This window comes from Salmo salar, chromosome 10 (genome assembly GCF_965601325.2).
Source record: "Salmo salar chromosome 10, fSalSal1, whole genome shotgun sequence".
NCBI lineage: Eukaryota > Metazoa > Chordata > Actinopteri > Salmoniformes > Salmonidae > Salmo > Salmo salar.
Genome location: NC_138300.1, coordinates 14,767,501 through 14,790,000, shown reverse-complemented (window position 1 = coordinate 14,790,000; position 22,500 = coordinate 14,767,501). Strand labels below are relative to the sequence as shown.

Genomic DNA, 22,500 nt, shown 5'->3' with positions numbered 1-22,500 from the left:
CCCCGCCCCTAATTATGCGATTAGGAGGGAAACGCCAGCAGACATCACACACACAAATGAATGTCAGAACCAACGGCAAGGGAAATAACTCGCTGGTTATGGGGTGCTTCCCAATTCGCACCCTATTCCCTATGCAGTGTACTTTTGATCAGAGCCCTATGGGATACCTATGGGCCTTGGTCAAAGGTAGTGCATCATATATAGGGAATAGGCAGCCATTTGAGACGCCCCGTAACAGTGGTCTGGTAGCTCACCTCGCTAAAAGAGAGAGATATATAGATACACACACACACACCAGCACCAAACCACTGTCCATGTGTGGAGTGATACTGTGTGAAGCAGAGAGCAGTGTGGGACAGGCTTTGATGGGAGGCCCCAGTGTGGCTGCAAGTAGCAGCCAACACACACACACACACACAGACACATGGATGCATGCTTACATACAGACAGAATACACACACACCCGTTAACCCAAATGCATAGGCTACATACTAACTGTATACACATCAAACACAAACATATACAGCCCCCCCCCCCCCCCACATACACACACACATACCCTGGTAGACTCAGGCCAGCCGTGTGTGTCAGTCCCAGGCTCTTGATCCTTGGCCAGAGTTGCCACTGTTAAAGAGGATTACATTCATCTGGCCTGCCTCTCTCTCCGGGGGATGGCTGCATTCATCAGATGATACCCCTATGTACACACACACACACACACACACACACACACACACACACACACACACACACACACACACACACACACACACACACACACACCCTATTCTGGCCGATGCAGAGCATGGAAGTTGATCCACATGCATGGGCACCAGACACAAAGAGATGAACCTTTAAACGTGTACACACGCACACACACACACACACACTGTGTTTCTATAAAGAGACCCGTGACAATATTCTTCTTGTCAACAGATTTAGATCATGATTGAATGTATGATTTTATGAGTGAAGATATTTAAACAGGCGTATTGTCATTAACCTCCTGTTGAGGCCCGACGCTAAGGAATGGCCTCTGAATAGCACTGAGACATTTCTAGCAGCCGTTCACCCTTGTGTGTGTGTGCGTGTGCGTGTGCGTGCGTACATGTGTGTGTGTTCCCACCAGCTCGGCCAAGAGGATCAAGTGTATGGAGGATGAGGTGGACAGTCCAGGAGAGGAGTCCTACTACCCGGGCCAGGGTCGCTCCCCGGGCAGCGGCAGCCAGGCCAGCAGCTGGCACGAAGTGGAACCAGGTACGTACTGCTGTAAGCTGCCAACCGACCTGCCCTCAATGCCAACACCCCTGTAACACACCTTTACCCTGATACCCTCCCTACTCTTACTACTACGACTGTACACAGCTCTTCTTCTCTGCTTTCAAGCTAGAGACATGTAGTATGTTTTGGGAGGAAGTGGAGTGAGAGGAGTGTGTGTGTGTGTGTGTGTGTGTGTGTGTGTGTGTGTGTGTGTGTGTGTGTGTGTGTGTGTGTGTGTGTGTGTGTGTGTGTGTGTGTGTGTGTGTGTGTGTGTGTGTGTGTGTGTGTGTGTGTGTGTGTGTGTGTGTGTGTGTCAAGAGTGAGAATGCAGGATTGTGCGTTTGTGAAGGGTGAGAATGCAGGATTGTGCGTTTGTGAAGGGTGAGAATGCAGGATTGTGCGTTTGTGAAGGGTGAGAATGCAGGATTGTGCGTTTGTGAAGGGTGAGAATGAAGGATTGTGTCTAAACAGTGAGGGGGAGAATCGTGTCCTGTCTCTTCCTTGTCTGTCTGAGTCTGTCTCTACCTCACGTGTTGGTAATAAAGATTTCCATTCTTACATAAAGCGAAGGCTCACATAATCATTTTTCAGAACCACTTTTGGACTTGATATACTTTTTTACAAAGGCGATCTGTCTTGATGGGCAATTTGCCATTTTGCAGCTTTCCTCTCGAAAGTTCAGTGTCCTACCCTATGTGCAAGCTCATCATTTCAGGATACTTTTACTTTATGGGTCACTTAATAGCGCCGTAGAGCCATGGGCTATTCCCCCTTCATTTTATGGTTCACCTTAATGGCATTAACGATGACATGAATACTACTATTACTAACATGTTGTGATCCATGAAGGGAGTGGTGCAGGGTGTGTTTGTGGTTTGGGAATTTTAGTGTGGAGTTTGCTCAGAGGCCCGTCTTTAGAGTGAGAGGACTGGCGGGGTTCTGTGTTCGTGTTTCAATGGTGTGTGTGTGTGTGTGTGTGTGTCTGTGTTCGTGTTTCAATGGTGTGTGTGTCTGTGTTCGTGTTCGTGTTTCTATGGTGTGTGTGTGTGTGTGTGTGTGTGTGTGTGTGTGTGTGTGTGTGTGTCTGTGTTCGTGTTTCTATGGTGTGTGTGTGTGTCTGTGTTCGTGTTCGTGTTTCTATGGTGTGTGTGTGTGTCTGTGTTCGTGTTTCTATGGTGTGTGTGTGTGTCTGTGTTCGTGTTTCTATGGTGTGTGTGTGTGTGTGTGTGTGTGTGTGTGTTCGTGTTTCTATGGTGTGTGTGTGTGTCTGTGTTCGTGTTTCTGTTTCGTGCTCCAAGAGGATAGAAATTCGACACGGTGCCAACGAGTGCATGTCCTAGGCATGCGTTAAACAGGCTGTGTGAGTATGTTTGCGTACAGTGTGTGTGTGTGTGTGTGTATGTATGCATTTGTGTGTGTTAGTGTGTTCTTTTGTATTTGCGTGTGTGTATGTGTGTGTGTGTGTGTGTGCTTTTGTGAATGGGTGTGTGTGATTTGTATGTGTAACGTGACCCCCGGCCCGCATTGCCTCATGGGAACAGGACTGACATGCATACTTAATTGATGAGGTAATACTCCATATTCTCTCCTAACGCTACACTATATTCACCCTGCCTCTTTCTTTTCTTTTTTTTGTCCCCCTGTTTCTTTCCCCCCTTTCCTTTTGTCTCTCAAAAGCTGGATATAAACTGCGTGGCTCGCTAGCTAGTTCGTTCATCTCAAGACAAGGTAAAGATGCATTACTGTTTCCAATTTCACCTCCCGTCCTCTGTTGCCCCCCCCCCCCCAGTCCCCTAACCCACCCCCCTCCCCCCTCCAAATCAGGAGGTTCTGTAGTTGGTTGTGGTATCGAGTTTTGTGGTTGGTGTTTTGTATTGTCCAGGTTTCCCCCCCCTCCCCTCCCCCCTCCACCTCTCCCTCACTGTGTGTGATTGTGACGAACAATAGTGGGACTGAAACAGATCCTTGCGGCACACCTTAGGCCTTATACCTGCACTGTGTCTGTACTGTAGCATGGGGCTCATGTCCATTGGAATCTTGACAGTCCACCATGATATGTACATTCAAGCAACTCCACCCATTTTCTATCTTAAGTGTCTGTCAACAACTTCAGAACATATTGTCTACGTATTCAGAGCGGGTTGTGAAGTAGCTACACCCCCCCTCCACCTCACAGCCCCCATCACCAACCGGGATGTGGACTGTGTGTCTGTGTGTCTTGGTGCCTGTGTCCTTGTTTATCTACACCCCGAGTTGGAACATTACAAGCCGACACATGAATGTCCGCGTTAAGCATGTCTGCCTGTTGCTCGGGATTCCGATTTTCGTCGTCATCCAAACTTCCAGCTTCATCCCCCCCCATGTGTCATTTTCCTTTTGCCTTTGTCATCCTGTTGAGCATTGCGATGTTGTTGACGGTGGATTTGGCTCTTGTTGATGTCCAGTTGGTTTGTTTGTGGTTACCGAGACGTGTGTGTGTGTGTGTGTGTGTGTGTGTGTGTGGTGTGTGTGTGTGTGTGTGTGTGTGTGTGTGTGTGTGTGTGTGTGTGTGTGTGTGAAACGCTCGATGACATTGGGACAAGTGTGACACGTCAACAGCTGCTGAAGTCTTGTCTGGTGTGTGTGTGGCTCTTTCACCACGGCGGGGACAGTGTTATAATTAGCAGCAGCTCGTGAAAGTGCATCCCGTGGAACGGCATGCCATCCATTTCCCAGGTAACCCATGTCAGGGCTCAGGAACATGTCACTCACATGGCCGTCTCGCCGGGCTTCAATACCTAAGTGTCAGAGGGAGGGAGTGTGTGTGTGTGTGTGTGTGTGTGTGTGTAGTTGTCTGCTTGGGAGTGTGTGAGGGGGTTAAGCAATGGGCTGAGCTGTATGTCTCAACTGACTGTTCAAGGAAGAAGTTGTTCCATCAATGGAACATGTCCAGAAGAAGACTTACTCAATCCACATATTTGATAGGTTAAAGTTCGGAAGCATAATCGCCTTTCATTGTATTTGAACATTACCTACACCAGCTTCCTGATATGTCTCCACCTATCAGAGGAGGCGTTGTAGCAACGTGGAGCAGACATGACTCTGCACGCTGTTGTCCCTGGCATTGATAAGGCCGTCTGTATTCATGGCTGAACCTGCCCTGCTTGTCGACTCGGGTAAAGGACCTTTCTCCGTTATAGCCTGTCTGGCTGCTGTGCAAGCCCAATTGCACACCCCTGAGTTGGGGCAAAGCAGGGATAGCTTGGGCCTGATTGATGCTTACCGGAGAAGAGGCCTCAGTAGAAGGGGAGACGGATGGACAGCAGAGAAAGACGAGGAGGGGGCGGATGCTCGATACAGAATCGCCTGCCCACCAGCCAGCAGGCTTGTCAATTTGTCAGAGGAAGGAGAGAGCAAAGGAGAGAGGGGGATGGAGAGAGATGGAGAGAGAGAAGCGTCCTCTATGTGTAATAACGCCTCGGAATGGGGAAAGTGCTGAGTACAGCCCAGCTCTGATTCCACCTGACAGAACCTTTTCAAATGTTCATTACTCACTCTCAGACTTCAGGCCCTTCACCCAGACACACAAGCAAGTAAACACACAAGCAAGTACACACAGTTGCATTCCCACACACACACACACGAGCACACAGACGCATTCACACACACACGCGCGCACAATCTCTCAGTCCAGATGTTTTGCCTCCCAGTCTCAGCCCCTTTACCCACTTTCTCCTCTTCATTCTCTCTCTCTACCTCTGTACCTCGCTTTCCCTCTTCTCTATCTCACTTTACGCATACCTCCATGAATCTCTATCTCTTCTTGAATCACGTGCATCCAGAGCTCCCTGAGCACACTACCCCATTCCCTAGCACATGAAGAAGACTCTAGTCTACAATAGCTGCCTGTACACTGAACAGGGACCGATAGGCTCTTACTGTTACAGTAGAAAACCTTTGAGTATGATCCTGGCCATTAGACCACAAATCAACCTGTTGACTCCAGCCCAAGTCTGAGCCTCCTGCCTGTTCCAGACCCTCCAGCCTCCCCTATTGGTTTGATCTATGCTACCCTGTTGGAGAGGGACCAGCTCAGCGGGCCTCTGAAGCTAGCTAGCTAGCCGCCGCCGCTAACACCACTTCAAAGGGCCAGGTATAGTAATGAATGGGCAGAATTTTTCTCCGAAAGTTCTCCCCCTCAAAGAGCACTGCCAACGTTTGGTCTGACCCCCCCATACCCCCTGTCTTTCATCTCTCTGCTCCACACAGCCTGTGGGAACATGGTATTTATGGTTCTGACGGACCATGCGTGGTGCAATTGGTCACATACCTCCTCAGGATTTTAAAAGGGAGACTCGTCTTTGGTGGTCACCCAAACGTCAGATGTTTTTTTCCCCATGGTTGATTGCCGCTCTCTCTCTAGAAGTTCTGGTTACTGTTGTTAGTGTTGTTTATGAGGCTGGGGCTGCAGATATATATAGTGGCTTTAGAGAAGGTGTTTGAGATCAAAGTAGACATTAAGCGATATGTCTAATAAGACATACATTTCAATTGAATGGATAGGTCTTTATAAGGTGAACAAGTGTGTATCTGAGGGATGAATGTTGTGTGCTTGTCAGCCATTGTGGAGCTTTTTATTGAGTGAAACTGTATGTTGGATGTGGGTTTATAGACCTGTGTTTGTTTGTCTGTGTACCCTTTTGTTTCTTGATTGCTGGGATAGTTTCTATGGTGTCAGTATGACCTGAGCTGTTTGTGTTGAAAGCAGCCAACCCTCGCCTCTTGATGTTCTCTAAACTGTGACTGTGTGTCCATCCTCCAACCTGCCCCCACCCCAGAGAAGTTTCCCCTAACTGGTCCAAGAGCAGATATTATTTACCCCCCAAATGGCTAAGGTTACGATTGGGGGCTGTGCAATCTGATCCTATGTATATATATATATATATGTGGTTAGGGTCAACTTCTACCTTAAGTCCTTCCCTTTCCAACTCAGTTTGATCAAACAGCCTTCCTCAAAAACCCTTCTTTAGCCAACGGAGGGCAATTATTAGTCAGTCCTTCCATCTCTTTCTTTATCTCCCTCTCTCACTGCCTGAAAGGGGAAAGGAGACTGCGAGGGCTGGAGAAACCAAGACTTCTGTGTGATTTAGGGCTGGATTGCCACACACACTTTTTACACACAGACCTCAGTCCCTTGACACAGACCCATCTAGAGACTTCAGATCCCACCTCCAATGCTTCCAAGACGAGCTAGAAAATGGCAAAATCCAGCTCTGCTTGGCGCATGATCTTTTCGGAATGTCGGAAGGAATGTTTAATTCTTCCATAACAAAAATGAGAGGCATTACAATTATGAGGAAAGCTTTATTCTTCGACTAATATTTTAAAAGCCATTTAGTGTTTATCGGGAGCATTAGTTTTACCTTGTATGGTGTGCAGAGTTTGCATAATTTAGACCATTCCATTGGTGCATCTGACAAGGTAAAACGAAAGCATCCAGTGTGGTTGGGGTGTGGTCAAATAGAGCTTTGATTGGCTGTGGTGCACAACCAATTACAGTAGAGACTGAATATGGACCATACAAATAACGTTATCATGCATGGTCTCTCTACTGACTTCTCTTTGGCTTAAACTCTTGTGGTAAATGCTATCTGAACCCATTGCTCACATTAACCCAGCAAAGCCCCCAGTACACACTGGACTAGGACTGTGTGACCATGCTGTGTGCTTTGCCACTAGGACCTTACCTGTCTACTATACCATCTATTCCTCCTTCCCCTATTTTAACCATTCCCACTCTCCTCTTCCCACATCTCTCTCTCTTAACCCTAAACCCCCATCAGCCCACGGATAAAGCATGTCTATTCGTTCTATATATTTTTTGGCCCATTTTCTGGAATGGAAATTATATCATTTATTTATTAACAACTAACCTCAACTCAATAAAAAATTTAAAAAATCTACATTTTCTAATTAGTGCTGTCTACTGGAATTTCATAAACTAAACTAATTTCTAAAAACTCTAACTGAATAGGCAAAGATGTCCTTACAAAATGGCAGTCAATGCACACATGTGTGCCTCAGAGCTATGCTTCTCAAAAGTAATCCAGTAACTTAGCTTCTGTATCGTCATCAAATCCCTAACATTGTCAGACGGATTAACATTGAGGACCCTGCAAACAACAAAGGTGAGGATTTTTGGCAATATCTTTAAAAAAATAAATAAGAATTGCGACGCAAGGCACAAAAGTATCTGTATTCCCCTTTAAAGACCGGCCTCCACTCGTATAGCCTATGCTGCGCTCCGTTGGGCCCTGACCACTCCCTCCCCCCCCCCCCAACCCCCTAGTCTGGCCCCCACGCCTCGCCAACCCCCCTTGCACCTCCCCCCCACCCCCCCACACACACTCTCTCACCTGTGAACCCAGCCTGTGAGTCTCCGTGACATTTCCTTATTAAATTTCACTTATCAATCATTCTTGCCAGGGATGCCATCGCCCACCACATTAAAGAAGTCAGAGAAGTGTGGTTTCAGCAGCCCCGTCGTGCCTTCGCAGACCACCTCCTCCCCCCGAACGGCATTCACACACCATCATCGGCCTGTCATTACAGGACCTAGAGGTGAGGTCCCACCCCCCCCCCCCACCCCACCCCACCCCACCCCAACCGTGTCATCCCTGGCTCCCCCTAGTTCACCACCTATAGCTGCCTACTCCCCTCTGTCAGATAAGGGCTGTAGAGAGATAGAGACGAAGCATTAGTGTCCTTGCTGCTAGTGGTGCTGTGTGTGTGGCTCTGCTCGTACTTTGTGTTGCTACTGTAAGCGTGTTGTACAGCCGTGTTTCCCATCTCCAGTCCTGGAGTACCCCCAACCGTACATATTTTTGTTGTAGCCCCAGACAAGCACACCTGATTCTACTTGTCAACTAATCATCAAGCCCTTGACAAGTTGAATCAGGTGTTTTTGTCCGGGGCTTCAACAAAAATGTGTGCTGTTGGGGATACTTGAGGACCGGAGTTGGGAAACACTGTTGTTCTGTTTCTGCTTTATGGGTTGTGAGTGCGAGATCCCATCCCCCTTTCACACTTGGTGATTAGTTCCGTGTGTGCGTGCGGGTGTGTGCGTGCGGGTGTGTGAGTGCATGTATGGTCGGCTGTGGGTTTAGCCGGGAATGGAACACCAGTTGATATTTTTACTGTGCGTGTAATCCATAGATTACCTCACCAGGGCAAGCTGCTTTCCCTTTGGCCGGTTTGGTTTATACATGGTTTAGTTTATATTTGGTTTATATATTATGACTTATTACCATATAGCCATAAATGTAGACCAGTGGGGGGGGGTGCACTTTTGGATGATTCATACAGGCTTGATGTCCATAATATTTTGACCTAAAAAAAACGGTAATACCCACTGGGGCTTAAAGGTTGAGGCTTGGGGGGGATTAAGTCGTGTCAGTAAGTAGTATAACTGTCACATTTAGGATGTTGTGTTCTACACTCACATAAAAGGACAAAATGGTGGTGTTCATTCATCTTCATAAGTCGAACCGGTTGTCATGCCTGTTTGGTTGACTTTAACCGCCCCTGTTGTACCAATCTCATCTGTAATTGATTTATCATAGTTGGAGCCCCTTCTTCACGCCCCACGTTCCTTTTGAAACGTTAGGCGAACCCGTTCAGCCGCGAGACATAGGTGTAGCCGCAGGGCGCCGCAATTTGGCAAACAAAGACTCGCGAGCCGCACGGTTCGTTAGCTCAACTTCTCGTCTTCAAAAGGGCTATTAAAACATTCTTCTTTCGTTGTCTCCCTCTGCACTCTCTTCAGCAGCCTCCTCCCACGGGTTCACACACACACACACACACACACACACACACACACACACACACACACACACACACACACACACACACACACACACACACACACAGCCACCTGTTGATATCTCTCCACGTGAAAACCACCCGCCTCAGTCATAATAAGGGAGGGATTGTTTTTATTTTCGTGAATCCATCTGTGGGTTATAGACACGGAGTGTACAAAACATTATGAACACCTGCTCTTTCCCTGACATAGACAGACCAGGTGAATCCAGGTGAAAGCTATGATCCCTTATTGATGTCACCTATTTCATCCACTTCAATCAGTGTAGATGAAGGGGAGGAGACTTGTTAAATAAGTATTTTTAAGCCTCGAGACAATTGAGACGTGGAGTGTGCCATTCAGAAGGTGAATGGGCAAGACAAAATATTTAAGTGCCTTTGAATGGGGTATGGTAGTAGGTGCCAGGTGCACCGGTTTGTGACAAGAACTGTAATACTGTTGTTGTTTTCCACGCTCAACAGTTTCCCGTGTATATCTAGAATGGTCCACCACCCAAAGGACATCCAGACAACTTGACACAACTGTGGGAAACATTGGAGCCAAAATGGGCCAGCATCCCTGTGGAACGCTTTCGACACCTTGTAGAGTCCATGTCCTGACAAATTGAGGCTGTTCTGTTCAACCCAATATTAGGAAGGTGTTCTTAGAGTTTGGTATACTCAGTGTATTACCACTAGAATATTACTAGTATTTTATATATTCCTGCTACCAGTCACTGTTTACAGGTGTTCTTAATGTTTGTACGCTCAGTGTATAATATATTTTTCAAGTAAAAGTTGGCAGTGGAGGTAAAATAGAACAAAGTGGTAGGTGGGGGAAGAAAAAGCCAGCGAACCAATTCGATTTGCAAAGTGGAACTAATCCGTAGCACTTTTCTATTGGCCATGCAGCCCCTCATGTAGGCCCAGACCACAATGAAGCCCACTGCTCCCTCCCTCCCTCCCTCCATCTCCCGCCAGCTGTCTGAAGCCTTAGCCAGCTTCCCGTCCTGTTCCGTCCCCTCCCACGTCATGATCATTTACATATTTGACCCGGGGGGGGGGGGGGGGCAAAGCCCCTGGACCCCCTCCAGATTAGCTACAGGCCCACCCACTGGGCACGTGTGGGGAGGACCTGCTGTCCATCCAGACCCACTTTCATCTTTCCTCCATAATGACGCGCTAAAGTCACAGCTAACAGGCCTCGCTTAGAGCCCCAGTGAAAGGCCCTCAGAGACCCTGCTGGGGATGCTGTCCCCAACCTCCCCTACCCCCCCCCCCTCCCCATGGAGTTGAATGGATGAGGCATGGGGGCACGGGGCTACAAAGCCCATAGTTAGCGTACTAGCAGGCTAGCAGCATATCAGCTGCTTGGATATATTTGATATCCTCCCCGTTGTCCCAACAATGTGGCATCAGTACACTCACGAGGCGAAGCCCAAATAAACCTCAGAGAGGAAGAGAAGAGGGAGCTTATTCAGGGAGTTATGACCTGTGGTGTGTTTGCTGTCAGGAATACATCTTTCTCTGTAGCAGTGGCAGGTTACTCCACCCACCCCTCTAACAGGCCTTAACACTGTTACCCCGATTTCTCCTTGACCACCTGTGGAGTCTTTTCAAATCAGCAGTGTTATAACAGCTCATAACAGGCTGAATTCTCATGGTATTTGGACCTCTGACAGCTCACTTATCATACCCAAATAATTGGTCAAAAAATGGAACCTATACTGAACAAAAATATAAACGCAACATACAACGATTTCAATGATTTTATTGAGTTAACGTTCATATCAGGAAATAAGTCGGTTGAAATAAATAAATGAGGCCCTAATCTATGAATTTCACATGACTGGGCAGGCCCTCCCAGGCCCACCCATGGCTGTGCACCTGCCCAGTCATGTGAAATTCATAGATTAGAGCCTCATTAATGTACCCACTGGGGACCCAGGCCCAGCCAATCAGAATGAGTTTTTTTTCCCACAAAAGGGCTTTATTACAGACAGAAATACTCCTCCGTTTCATCAGCTGTCTGGTTGGCTAGTCTCAGACGATCCCACAGGTGAGGAAGCCGGATGTGGAGGTCCGGCGTGGTTACACGTGGTCTGCGGTTGTGAGTCCGGTTGGACGTACTGCCAAATTCTCTAAAACGACAGAGGGGGCTTATGGTAGAGAAATTAACATTAAATTCTCTGGCAACAGCTCTGGTGGACATTCCTGCAGTCAGCATGCCTATTGCACGTTCCCTCAAAACTTGAGACATCTGTGGCATTGTGTTGTGTGACAAACACTGCCCATTTTAGAATGGCCTTTTATTGTCCCCAGCACAAGGTGCACCTGTGTAATGATCTTGCTGTTTAAATCAGCTTCTTGATATGCCACACCTGTCAGGTGGATGGATTATCTTGGCAAAGGAGGAATGCTCACTAACAGGGATGTAGAGACGTGTACACAAAATTAGAGAGAAATAAGCTTTTTGTGCGTACGGAACATTTCCGGGATCTTTTATTTCAGCTCATGAAACATTTTTGTTCAGTATGGATAATTCAGATATGAAGTGATTGATGGGAATGACAAGAAGTATTGACAGGGCTCCCCTAACCTGTTTTAAGCAGACTGAATGTTGCGCTGGCGAGGTAATGGTGAGTACAGCATTCAGTCGGGTGTTAACCAGGCTAGCGGTCCCCAGGATCGGTAGTGTGACCGCTAGATGTGAAGAGGGGACTAAATACAGTAAAGATGGGTTTAAGGGGTAGAGTAGCAGCCCCCCTCTGCATGCTAAAAGCCTTTTTGGGCTCGTTAGTTGACAAGCTGAAACATGGGCGCGAAACTTAGTTTACTCACAATTTCTCCCTGGGAAAATATTAATCAGAGCATAAATGAGGAACACAACATGTGAGCAAGGCTATTTAAGTAATTGGAAATCGTTCTCGAACACTTAAGTTTGGTCTCCCCAAAAATAAATAATTATTCCTAATTGACGCTGGCCATTTGTGTAATGGACATTTGCGGACCCCTCTTGGACCGGTCCAAGCCGGTCGGCACAGTGGGACAGGAGCTGGTCAGTGGCCAGAAAGGCAGCGGTCAATTACTCAGACTCTACGGCCATATACTGGACGGGGTTAAGCGATGATAAGTGGCGGTGATCCAGAGACTATGGATGCATCCAAAATAGCACCCTATTCCCTACATAGTGCACTACTTTTGACCAGATCCCATTTAGGGCATTTTGGACACAGTCCTAAGTGACACCTGTCAATTGTAGTCTACTTAGACAATCTGCCTCGCTAGCTAACGTTGTGGCGAGCGGGAGGTATAAAAACAACAATGATTGATTATGATTCTAACGGGGGACATAGTACCTCCTTGAGTGGTGTGTGCGTGTGTGCACGTCTCAGGTTTGTCTGTGCCTGTGCGTGTAAGACTGCAAGTGTGACGGGGTGTTTTATTAGCACACTTGTCAGGCGCTAACTAGAGAGTGACTCGTCAACATTTTACTAGCCGTACTCACCAGTGTGCAAAGCTGTGTGCAAAGCTGTCATCAAGGCAAACGGTAGCTACTTTGAAGAATCTCAAATATATATACAGTTGAAGTCAGAAGTTAACATACACTGAGGTTGGAGTCATTAAAACTCGTTTTTCAACCACTCCACAAAGTTCTTGTTAACAAACTATAGTTTTGGCAAGTCGGGTAACACATCTACTTTGTGCATGACACAAGTAATGTTTCCAACAATTGTTTACAGACAATTGATTATTTCACTTATAATTCACTGTATCACAATTCCAGTGGGTCAGAAGTTTACATACACTAAGTTGACTGTGCCTTTAAACAGCTTGGAAAATTCTAGAAAATGATCCCATGGCTTTAGAAGCTTCTGATAGGCTAATTGACATAACTTGAGAGTCAATTGGAAGTGTACCTGTGGATGTATTTCAAGGCCTACCATCAAACGTCAGACCTCAGGAAAAAAATTGTAGACCTCCACAAGTCTGGTTCATCCTTGGGAGCTATTTCCAAACGCCTGAAGGTAGCATGTTCTTCTGTACAAACAATAGTATGCAAGTATAAACACCATGGGACCACACAGCCTTCATACTGCTCAGGAAGGAGACGTGTTCTGTCTCCTAGAGATGAATGTACTTTGGTGCGAATAGTGCAAATCAATCCCAGAACAACAGCAAAGGACCTTGTGAAGATGCTGGAGGAAACAGGTACAAAAGTATCTATATCCACAGTTAAACGAGTCCTATATCGACATAACCTGAAAGGCCGCTCAGCAAGGAAGAAGCAACTGCTCCAAAACCGCCATAAAAAATCCAGACTACGGTTTGCAACTGCACATGGGGACAAAGATTGTACTTTTTGGAGAAATGTCTTCTGGTCTGATGAAACAAAAATAGAACTGTTTGGCCATAATGACCATCGTTGTTTGGAGGAAAAGGGGGAGGCTTGCCAGCCGAAGAACACCATCCCAACCGTGAAGCACGGGGGTGGCACGGGTGTTGCCTTGAACGCAGCCAACATTAAAATTGGCAATACTTAAGTTTTGTCAATTAGGCTGGCGATAAAAGGATCTCTTTGCGCTGCTGGGTTACTGTACCCAGTACTGCCCTGTCTGTGAGGAGGCTCAGCAATGACCTATTGCCATGAGCCAGAGAACAGGCTTCAGACCAGTGAGCTGGAAAGAGGAGGAGAGTGGGGGTAGAGAGAGAGAGGGTGGGAATGGGACAGGGGAGAGGTGTCTGAAAGGGAGCGGTGCCTGAGGGCATAGAGTGCGAGAGCGAGAGGATGACAGGGACAGAGAGTGTGTCTGTGAGAGAGGGAGAGAGAGGGAGGAGGGGGAGTGACTGAGTCAGCTTGTGAATGGGTGTGTCTGCCTCTGTGAGGTCAGTGTGGTTCTCTCTTCTGCCTGCAGCTTCTGCAGCATTGCCTCAGCACACAGCACAGCAAGGCTAATTCAATTGTAGAGTCTGGACACTCCACTCTTCCGCCTGTGTGCATGTGCATGGATGCACATGCTCATTATGTCTGTGTGTGTGTGTGTGTGTGTGTGTGTGTGTGTGTGTGTGTGTGTGTGTGTGTGTGTGTGTGTGTGTGTGTGTGTGTGTGTGTGTGTGTGTGTGTGTGTGTGTGTGTGTGTGTGTGTGTGTGTGTGTGTGTGTGTGCTCGCGCAGCCAGGGAGTGCACAGCAAGGGTCTGTCCCTCCCGTAGCCTGTCTCTCCACCCCTCACCCCCGCTGACCCCACCCCTCACTTCAAAAGTCCAACATTCCAGCCCCCCAGACAAAAGGCAGGAATATGAAAAGACGGGGCACGCCAAAAAGAGAAAAGGAGGGGTCGGCTTCTGTCTCTCTCAGCCTCTCAGGCTGGAAAGTGATAGAGGAAGGGCATGGAGCCTGCTTCCCAAATGGCACCCTATCCACTATGTAGTGCACTATATTTGCCCAGGGTCCAGTTTCCAGTCAGACTCTATTGAGGCTGTAAGTAGGGAATAGGGTGCCGTTTGGGATGCACCCAGAGAGAGCCGTGGTCCATTCTATTATTACTGTAAACACAATGGCCACATAGCGGCATGGCGGAGGGGGAGCGTCCCCCCAGTTTCCAGTCAGCCTCTATTGACAGAGCCATAAATCACGGCAAAGTTAAGTGAATTAATGCAGCAGGGAGCTGTGGCTTTAACAATGTTTATGTAGTATCAGCTTACCATCTCTCTCTCTCTCTCTCTCTCTCTCCCGATAGCTGTATGATCCCTGCTTCTCTCCCTCTCTTTCTTTCTCTCTCTCTCTCTCTCTCCGATAGCTGTACGATCCCTGCTTCTCCCCCTGCCCTCTCTCTCCCTCTCTTTCTTTCTCTCTCTCTCTCTCGGAAGGGGTCTCTCTCTCGCACTAAGTTTACCATCTCTCTTTCTTAGTTAACCATCTCTCTTTATCCTACTCTGTCTCTGTAATAGCTGTGCCTTTTCTCTCTCTCTCTCTCTCTCTCTCTCTCTCTCTCTCTCTCTCTGTTGCTGATATTGGAAATGGGCAGAGTGGCGGAGAGAGAGAGAGTCTTATTAAGAGACCCAGCAGTAATACATCACAGGCTTAAAGACCCCCTCTCTCTCCCCCGCCGTTGCACGTCCCAGCCAGGCATTATACTAATAACCAATAACTGAATATTACCTCTATTAAGAGCAGCCTAATTAGATAGTGCTGGTTACAATTAAATACTTAATAAGCCTCGATCCATTACAGCACTGTCAGTTATACCACGGGATCCGAGTGGAGGACAGGTGCAGTGCTGCAGGTCTGTGCCAGTCGATTCATTGAGCCCGCGCGCCCACTTGCATTGAATCTCACACACACATGCGGATCAACACACACACACAAACCTTACACGCGCTCCCACTCACACAGACACACACAGGATTCACACACACACACACGCAAACACACACGCGGGCGCACGCTTGCGTTCACTCTCACACCGACTCTCGCTCACATGCAGACATCACACACGTGTTCACGCACACTCTCGCTCACACACACAGATTTGGAATTTAGAGGATTAAAATATTTCATTGTATCATCGGTGACTACATCCAAAACGTACACGGACTAAGACTTGGCACCAACCACTCTAGACTCATTGCTCTCGACACTTCTGATGTGACGGTGCAAAGTCAAATGCCATCAGCGGACATCACAAATGTCACTAATGCCTAAATTGCCTAATTACAATGACTGTATACCAATTTGCGACAAATATCATGTTTAGAAGTGTAAAGTAAACAGTTACCACATTTTTCCCTTGAGTGAGTGAAGGAATGCGGGCCAAAGTATGCCTTTGGTTGAATCATGGAGGGCCCTCCTCCCTTTTGATAGACAGTGAGGGGCATTGTGGTCCGTAGACGTCTTGTCATCTGAACCGTGGGCCGCCTGCCCTCTGTCACCCCTCTGTCACCACCACGTCAAAAAGGCCTGTCACACACACACACACACACACACACACACGCACAGCCCAGCTTGTGTTTGTGTCTGGACGTTTGTTTGTTTGGGAATTAGTGGGTGTGATTATGTGGGTGTGTCAGGATGTGAGTGTGTTGATGTGCGGTACACGTATGGCATTAAGTGACATACTAAATGGTGTGTGTCAAACTATGGTGATAGATGATGTCACCTTCTCTCCTCCATCCTCCCATCTCTCTAGCCTACTCCCTAACCAGTCTCTCTCTCTCTCTCTCTCTCTCTCTCTCTCTTATTGACTGACATGACAAACTCTCTATCTCCCCCCCACCTCTCCACCCCACAGCGAGTCCCCACGCCACGCCGTCGAGCCTCCACTTCCCCACGTCGCCCATCATCCAGCAGCCCGGCTCCTACTTCTCCCACCCGGCCATCCGGTACCACCCCCAGGAGAGCCTCAAGGAGTTTGTCCAGCTTGTCTGCCCCGACTCCGGCCAGCAGGGAGGACAGGTGGGCTTCCTTAACGTAAGACCACGGAGCCTTCTACAGTACATACATACCACAAACACCTGGGCTGTGTCCCAAATGGCACCGTATTCCCTATTTCAGGGGTAGGCTACCCTGGTCCTGGAGGGCCGCAGGCACATGGTTTTAGATTGAACCGACCTGGAAGACCAGGGGTGTTGAATTTAGGCAAATCGCTGAACTGATCAATTAGCTTAGTTAGTCAGGTGTGGTGCCTAGTTGGACCAATATCCTGCAGTACCTGCGCCACTCCAGGAACGGGGTTACCTACCCCTGCCCTACACAGTGCACTACTTTTGACCAGGCCCCATATGGATTAGGGTGTCATTTGGGATGCGTTACTTGTTCGATGCTTCTTTTTTTGTTGGATTCTTCTGTTTAAATTCTTCTGCCGTTTTCTTTCTCCCTCTATAGTGCTCTACATTCATGCTGGTCCATTCACACACACATATATATATACACTAATGGGGGATTTTTTTCTCTGTTAGAAGTATGCAGAAATACCATGGGGGAAATACTGTACAAGTGGTCGAAGAGAGAGCACTGCAGTGGAGGTGTGTGTGTGCGTGCGTATGCCTGTATGTGTGTATATGTACTTGCGTGGGAATGCGTTTGTGTGGGAGTGTGAGCGAGTGTGTGAGCGAGTTTGTGTGGGTGTGTGTGTCTGTATCTGGGGGGGGGGGGGGGGTTTGACTCGATGTCTGCAGTTAGATAGTTGATATATTTCTGTCTAGACACTGAATCAATACCCAGACCAGTTTCCCCATGCACACTTTTCATTCGCCCATTTAATCTGAATCCATCTCTCCGTGTACTCCTGCCCACAATACACACACACACTGCGAGACACACTCTCTCTTTCACTCACACACACACACACACACACACACACAGAGAGAACACCACTGTGTGTGTAAAGGCTTAGTGAGCCGTGACGACAGTCTCAGTAATGACTAACTTCTTGCTTTGAATAGCAGTAAAGGATAAGGGTACGCACATATCCAATACCGTCAACGAACCGTCTTACCTGGCTCTTCATGGTAATTCAATCACCAAAACGAACCGTCTTACCTGGCTCTTCATGGTAATTCAATCACCAAAACGAACCGTCTTACCTGGCTCTTCATGGTAATTCAATCACCAAAACGAACCGTCTTACCTGGCTCTTCATGGTAATTCAATCACCAAAACGAACCGTCTTACCTGGCTCTTCATGGTAATTCAATCACCAAAACGAACCGTCTTACCTGGCTCTTCATGGTAATTCAATCACCAAAACGAACCGTCTTACCTGGCTCTTCATGGTAATTCAATCACCAAAAACAGAGCTACAGAATCGTTCTCGATCGAATCCGAACATGACGCGGGATTCTGTATCAAACGACGTGGCGAGTTGATTTACAGCTGTCTCTATTGCACACACGCATAGACCCACACACACACACACACACACCGGTGTGACTTCCTTCCGGGCATAAATCTGGAGTGCACGGTAGCTGACCCTACAGCCTGCTGTCTCCAACCTGGCCCCGACACCACAACGAGAGACGGCGGGATAGGAGGAGGTGGAGAGAGTGAGAGAAAGAGGGATGGATAGATTAAGAGGGAGAGAGAGGAAGGAGAGGGGGAAGAGAGACATGGAGGGGTAGGGGGATAGAGAGGCTGTGAGGAGGAAGAGGGAGAGTGGAGGAGTTAGCCCTGATGCTTCAGAGAGCACGAGAGGGACGGAGAGAGAGAGAGAGAGAGAGAGAGAGAGAGAGGGAGAGTTAGCCCCAGCACACTGTTTTGGTAATAGATTATCAACGGCAAAGTGCGCACAGCAGCAGAATTCTTTATGACCAGGAGCAGGGAAAATTGCTGTGTCTCGCAAAGAAGCTCTTTAATGTGCGCGTGTCCTCCGTCGAACGTGCACACACAAAGGGCCTGTTTAGAGGACAAGCAGGACCGATACTCTGATAGTGATACTGTAACAGGTTACAGCACTGACCTGTTGGGAGGTTTGCGCGTGCGTGCGTGCGTGTGTGTGCGTGTGTGTGTGTGTGTGTGTGTACGTTTGTGGTGGGTTCAGGTTTTGAAGGTGCAATGATGCTTGGTTTTTACTTTGTATTCTCTGTCTCGCTTTCTCTACCCCCCCCCCCCCTCTCTCTCTCTCTCTCTCTCTCTCTCTCTCTCTCTCTCTCTCTCTCTCTCTCTCTCTCTCTCTCTCTCTCTCTCTCTCTGTATATCTCTCTCTCTCTCTCTCTCTCTCTCTGTGTATATATATATCTCTCTTTCTCTCTCTCTCTCTCTCTTTCAGCCCAACGGAAGCAGTCAGGGGAAGGTCCACAACCCATTCCTGCCCACCCCCATGCTGCCCCCTCCACCCCCGCCCCCCATGGCGCGGCCCGTACCCCTGCCTGTGCCAGACTCCAAACCACCCTCCACCTCCACCGAGGGAGGGGGCAACTCCCCCACCTCGCCAAGTGAGTGGACACTGGACACAAACACACCTACACACACACACCCACACACACAGACGTATCACCTGGCTACTTGGGTTGACATCCTCCTTTTGGAATTAGCAAGCACTCACCTCCTCTATCTCAATGGATGACCGAGGCATGACTTCCTCTCCCTTTCTGACCCGCTGCAGCCTACTCCACACCGAGCACGTCCCCAGCCCAGCGCTTCGTCAGTGTGGGCCCCCGAGACCCCAGCTTTGTAAATATCCCTCAGCAGCCCCAGGTGAGCCACACATCCTACAGTGTTGTACGGCTACTGTCCCCGTCTGCTGGGAAAGAGAGTCCTCTGTTTCCCAGGAGTCTGCTACACACACACACACACACACACACACACACACACACACACACACACACACACACACACACACACACACACACACACACACACACACACACACACACACACACACACACTATATACTGTAGCTTCTGTTCCCAAGGGAGCTGTGTGATAAGCTAACACTTGGTGACTTGTGTGTGTGTGTGTGGTGTGTGTGTGTGGTGTGTGTGGTGTGTGTGTGTGTGTGTGACTAGTAGTAGGGTCTAGGCTGGACGGGGACTTATTCCAGAGGTGATTTATGGTGATTGTAATTGGTGTGGCCCTGACTGAGACCACCTCTCTAGACACTGACCACTCCGCACATACACACACACATACACACAGCACTACACACACACACACCACTACACACTAGTTCACATCACTACACACTAGTTCACATCACTACACACTACTAAACATCACTACACACTACTAAACATCACTACACACTACTAAACATCACTACACACTACTAAACATCACTACACACTACTAAACATCACTACACACTACTAAACGTCACTACACACTACTAAACGTCACTACACACTACTAAACGTCACCACACACTACTAAACATCACTACACACTACTAAACATCACTACACACTACTAAACATCACTACACACTACTAAACATCACTACACACTACTAAACATCACTACACACTACTAAACATCACTACACACTACTAAACATCAATACACACTACTAAACATCACTACACACTACTAAACATCACTACACACTACTAAACGTCACTACACACTACCATCACTACACACTACTAAACATCACTACACACTACTAAACGTCACTACACACTACTAAACGTCACTACACACTACCATACGTCACTACACACTACTAAACATCACTACACACTACTAAACATCACTACACACTACTAAACGTCACTACACACTACTAAACATCACTACACACTACTAAACATCACTACACACTACTAAACGTCACTACACACTACTAAACGTCACTACACACTACTAAACATCACTACACACTACTAAACGTCACTACACACTACTAAACATCACTACACACTACTAAACATCACTACACACTACTAAACATCACTACACACTACCATCACTACACACTACTAAACACCACTACACACTACTAAACATCACTACACACTACTAAACATCACTACACACTACTAAACATCACTACACACTACTAAACGTCACTACACACTACTAAACATCACTACACACTACTAAACGTCACTACACACTACTAAACATCACTACACACTACTAAACATCACTACACACTACTAAACATCACTACACACTACTAAACATCACTACACACTACTAAACATCACTACACACTACTAAACATCACTACACACTACTAAACATCACTACACACTACTAAACATCACTACACACTACTAAACATCACTACACACTACTAAACACTAAACATCACTACACACTACTAAACATCACTACACACTACTAAACATCACCACACACTACTAAACATCACTACACACTACTAAACATCACTACACACTACTAAACATCACTACACACTACCATCACTACACACTACTAAACACCACTACACACTACTAAACATCACTACACACTACTAAACATCACTACACACTACTAAACATCACTACACACTACTAAACATAACTACACACTACCATCACTACACACTACTAAACGTCACTACACACTACTAAACATCACTACACACTACTAAACGTCACTACACACTACTAAACATCACTACACACTACTAAACATCACTACACACTACTAAACATCACTACACACTACTAAACATCACTACACACTACTAAACATCACTACACACTACTAAACATAACTACACACTACCATCACTACACACTACTAAACGTCACTACACACTACTAAACATCACTACACACTACTAAACGTCACCACACACTACTAAACGTCACTACACACTACTAAACGTCACTACACACTACTAAACATCACTACACACTACTAAACATCACTACACACTACTAAACGTCACTACACACTACTAAACGTCACTACACACTACTAAACATCACTACACACTACTAAACATCACTACACACTACTAAACATCACTACACACTACTAAACGTCACTACACACTACTAAACGTCACTACACACTACTAAACGTCACTACACACTACTAAACGTCACTACACACTACTAAACGTCACTACACACTACTAAACGTCACTACACACTACCATCACTACACACTACCATCACTACACACTACTAAACGTCACTACACACTACTAAACGTCACTACACACTACTAAACATCACTACACACTACTAAACATCACTACTAAACATCACTACTAAACATCACTACTAAACATCACTACACACTACTAAACATCACTACACACTACTAAACGTCACTACACACTACTAAACGTCACTACACACTACTAAACGTCACTACACACTACTAAACGTCACTACACACTACTAAACACCGCTACACACTACTAAACACCGCTACACACTACTAAACATCGCTACACACTACTAAACATCGCTACACACTACTAAACATCACTACTAAACATCACTACACACTACTAAACGTCACTACACACTACTAAACGTCACTACACACTACTAAACGTCACTACACACTACTAAACGTCACTACACACTACTAAACGTCACTACACACTACCATCACTACACACTACTAAACATCACTACACACTACTAAACATCACTACACACTACTAAACATCACTACACACTACCATCACTACACACTACTAAACATCACTACACACTACTAAACATCACCACACACTACTAAACATCACCACACACTACCATCACTACACACTACTAAACACCACTACACACTACTAAACATCACTACACACTACTAAACATCACTACACACTACTAAACATCACCACACACTACTAAACATCACTACACACTACTAAACATCACTACACACTACTAAACATCACTACACACTACTAAACATCACCACACACTACTAAACATCACCACACACTACTAAACATCACTACACACTACTAAACATCACTACACAC

At 46.9% G+C, this 22,500-nt stretch overlaps 1 protein-coding gene across 13 annotated transcripts in view; it reads left to right on the top strand.

Moving 5' to 3' along the window:
- Positions 1-22,500, top strand: part of LOC106613561 (nuclear factor 1 A-type) — a 183,760-nt gene that overhangs the window by 143,502 nt on the left and 17,758 nt on the right. For 3 of the 13 annotated variants that reach the window (XM_082956729.1, XM_082956734.1, XM_082956732.1), the window contains exons 6-12: positions 1,130-1,257; positions 2,938-2,988; positions 7,726-7,860; positions 16,390-16,568; positions 17,057-17,122; positions 18,865-19,030; positions 19,201-19,292. In XM_082956729.1, coding sequence (XP_082812855.1) covers positions 1,130-1,257; positions 2,938-2,988; positions 7,726-7,860; positions 16,390-16,568; positions 17,057-17,122; positions 18,865-19,030; positions 19,201-19,292 — 817 coding nt within the window. Of the gene's footprint in view, positions 1-1,129; positions 1,270-2,937; positions 2,989-7,725; positions 7,861-16,389; positions 16,569-17,056; positions 17,123-18,864; positions 19,031-19,200; positions 19,293-22,500 lie in introns of all 13 variants that reach the window. The other 10 variants (XM_082956738.1, XM_014215960.3, XM_082956730.1 and 7 more) reach the window with 9 other exon arrangements.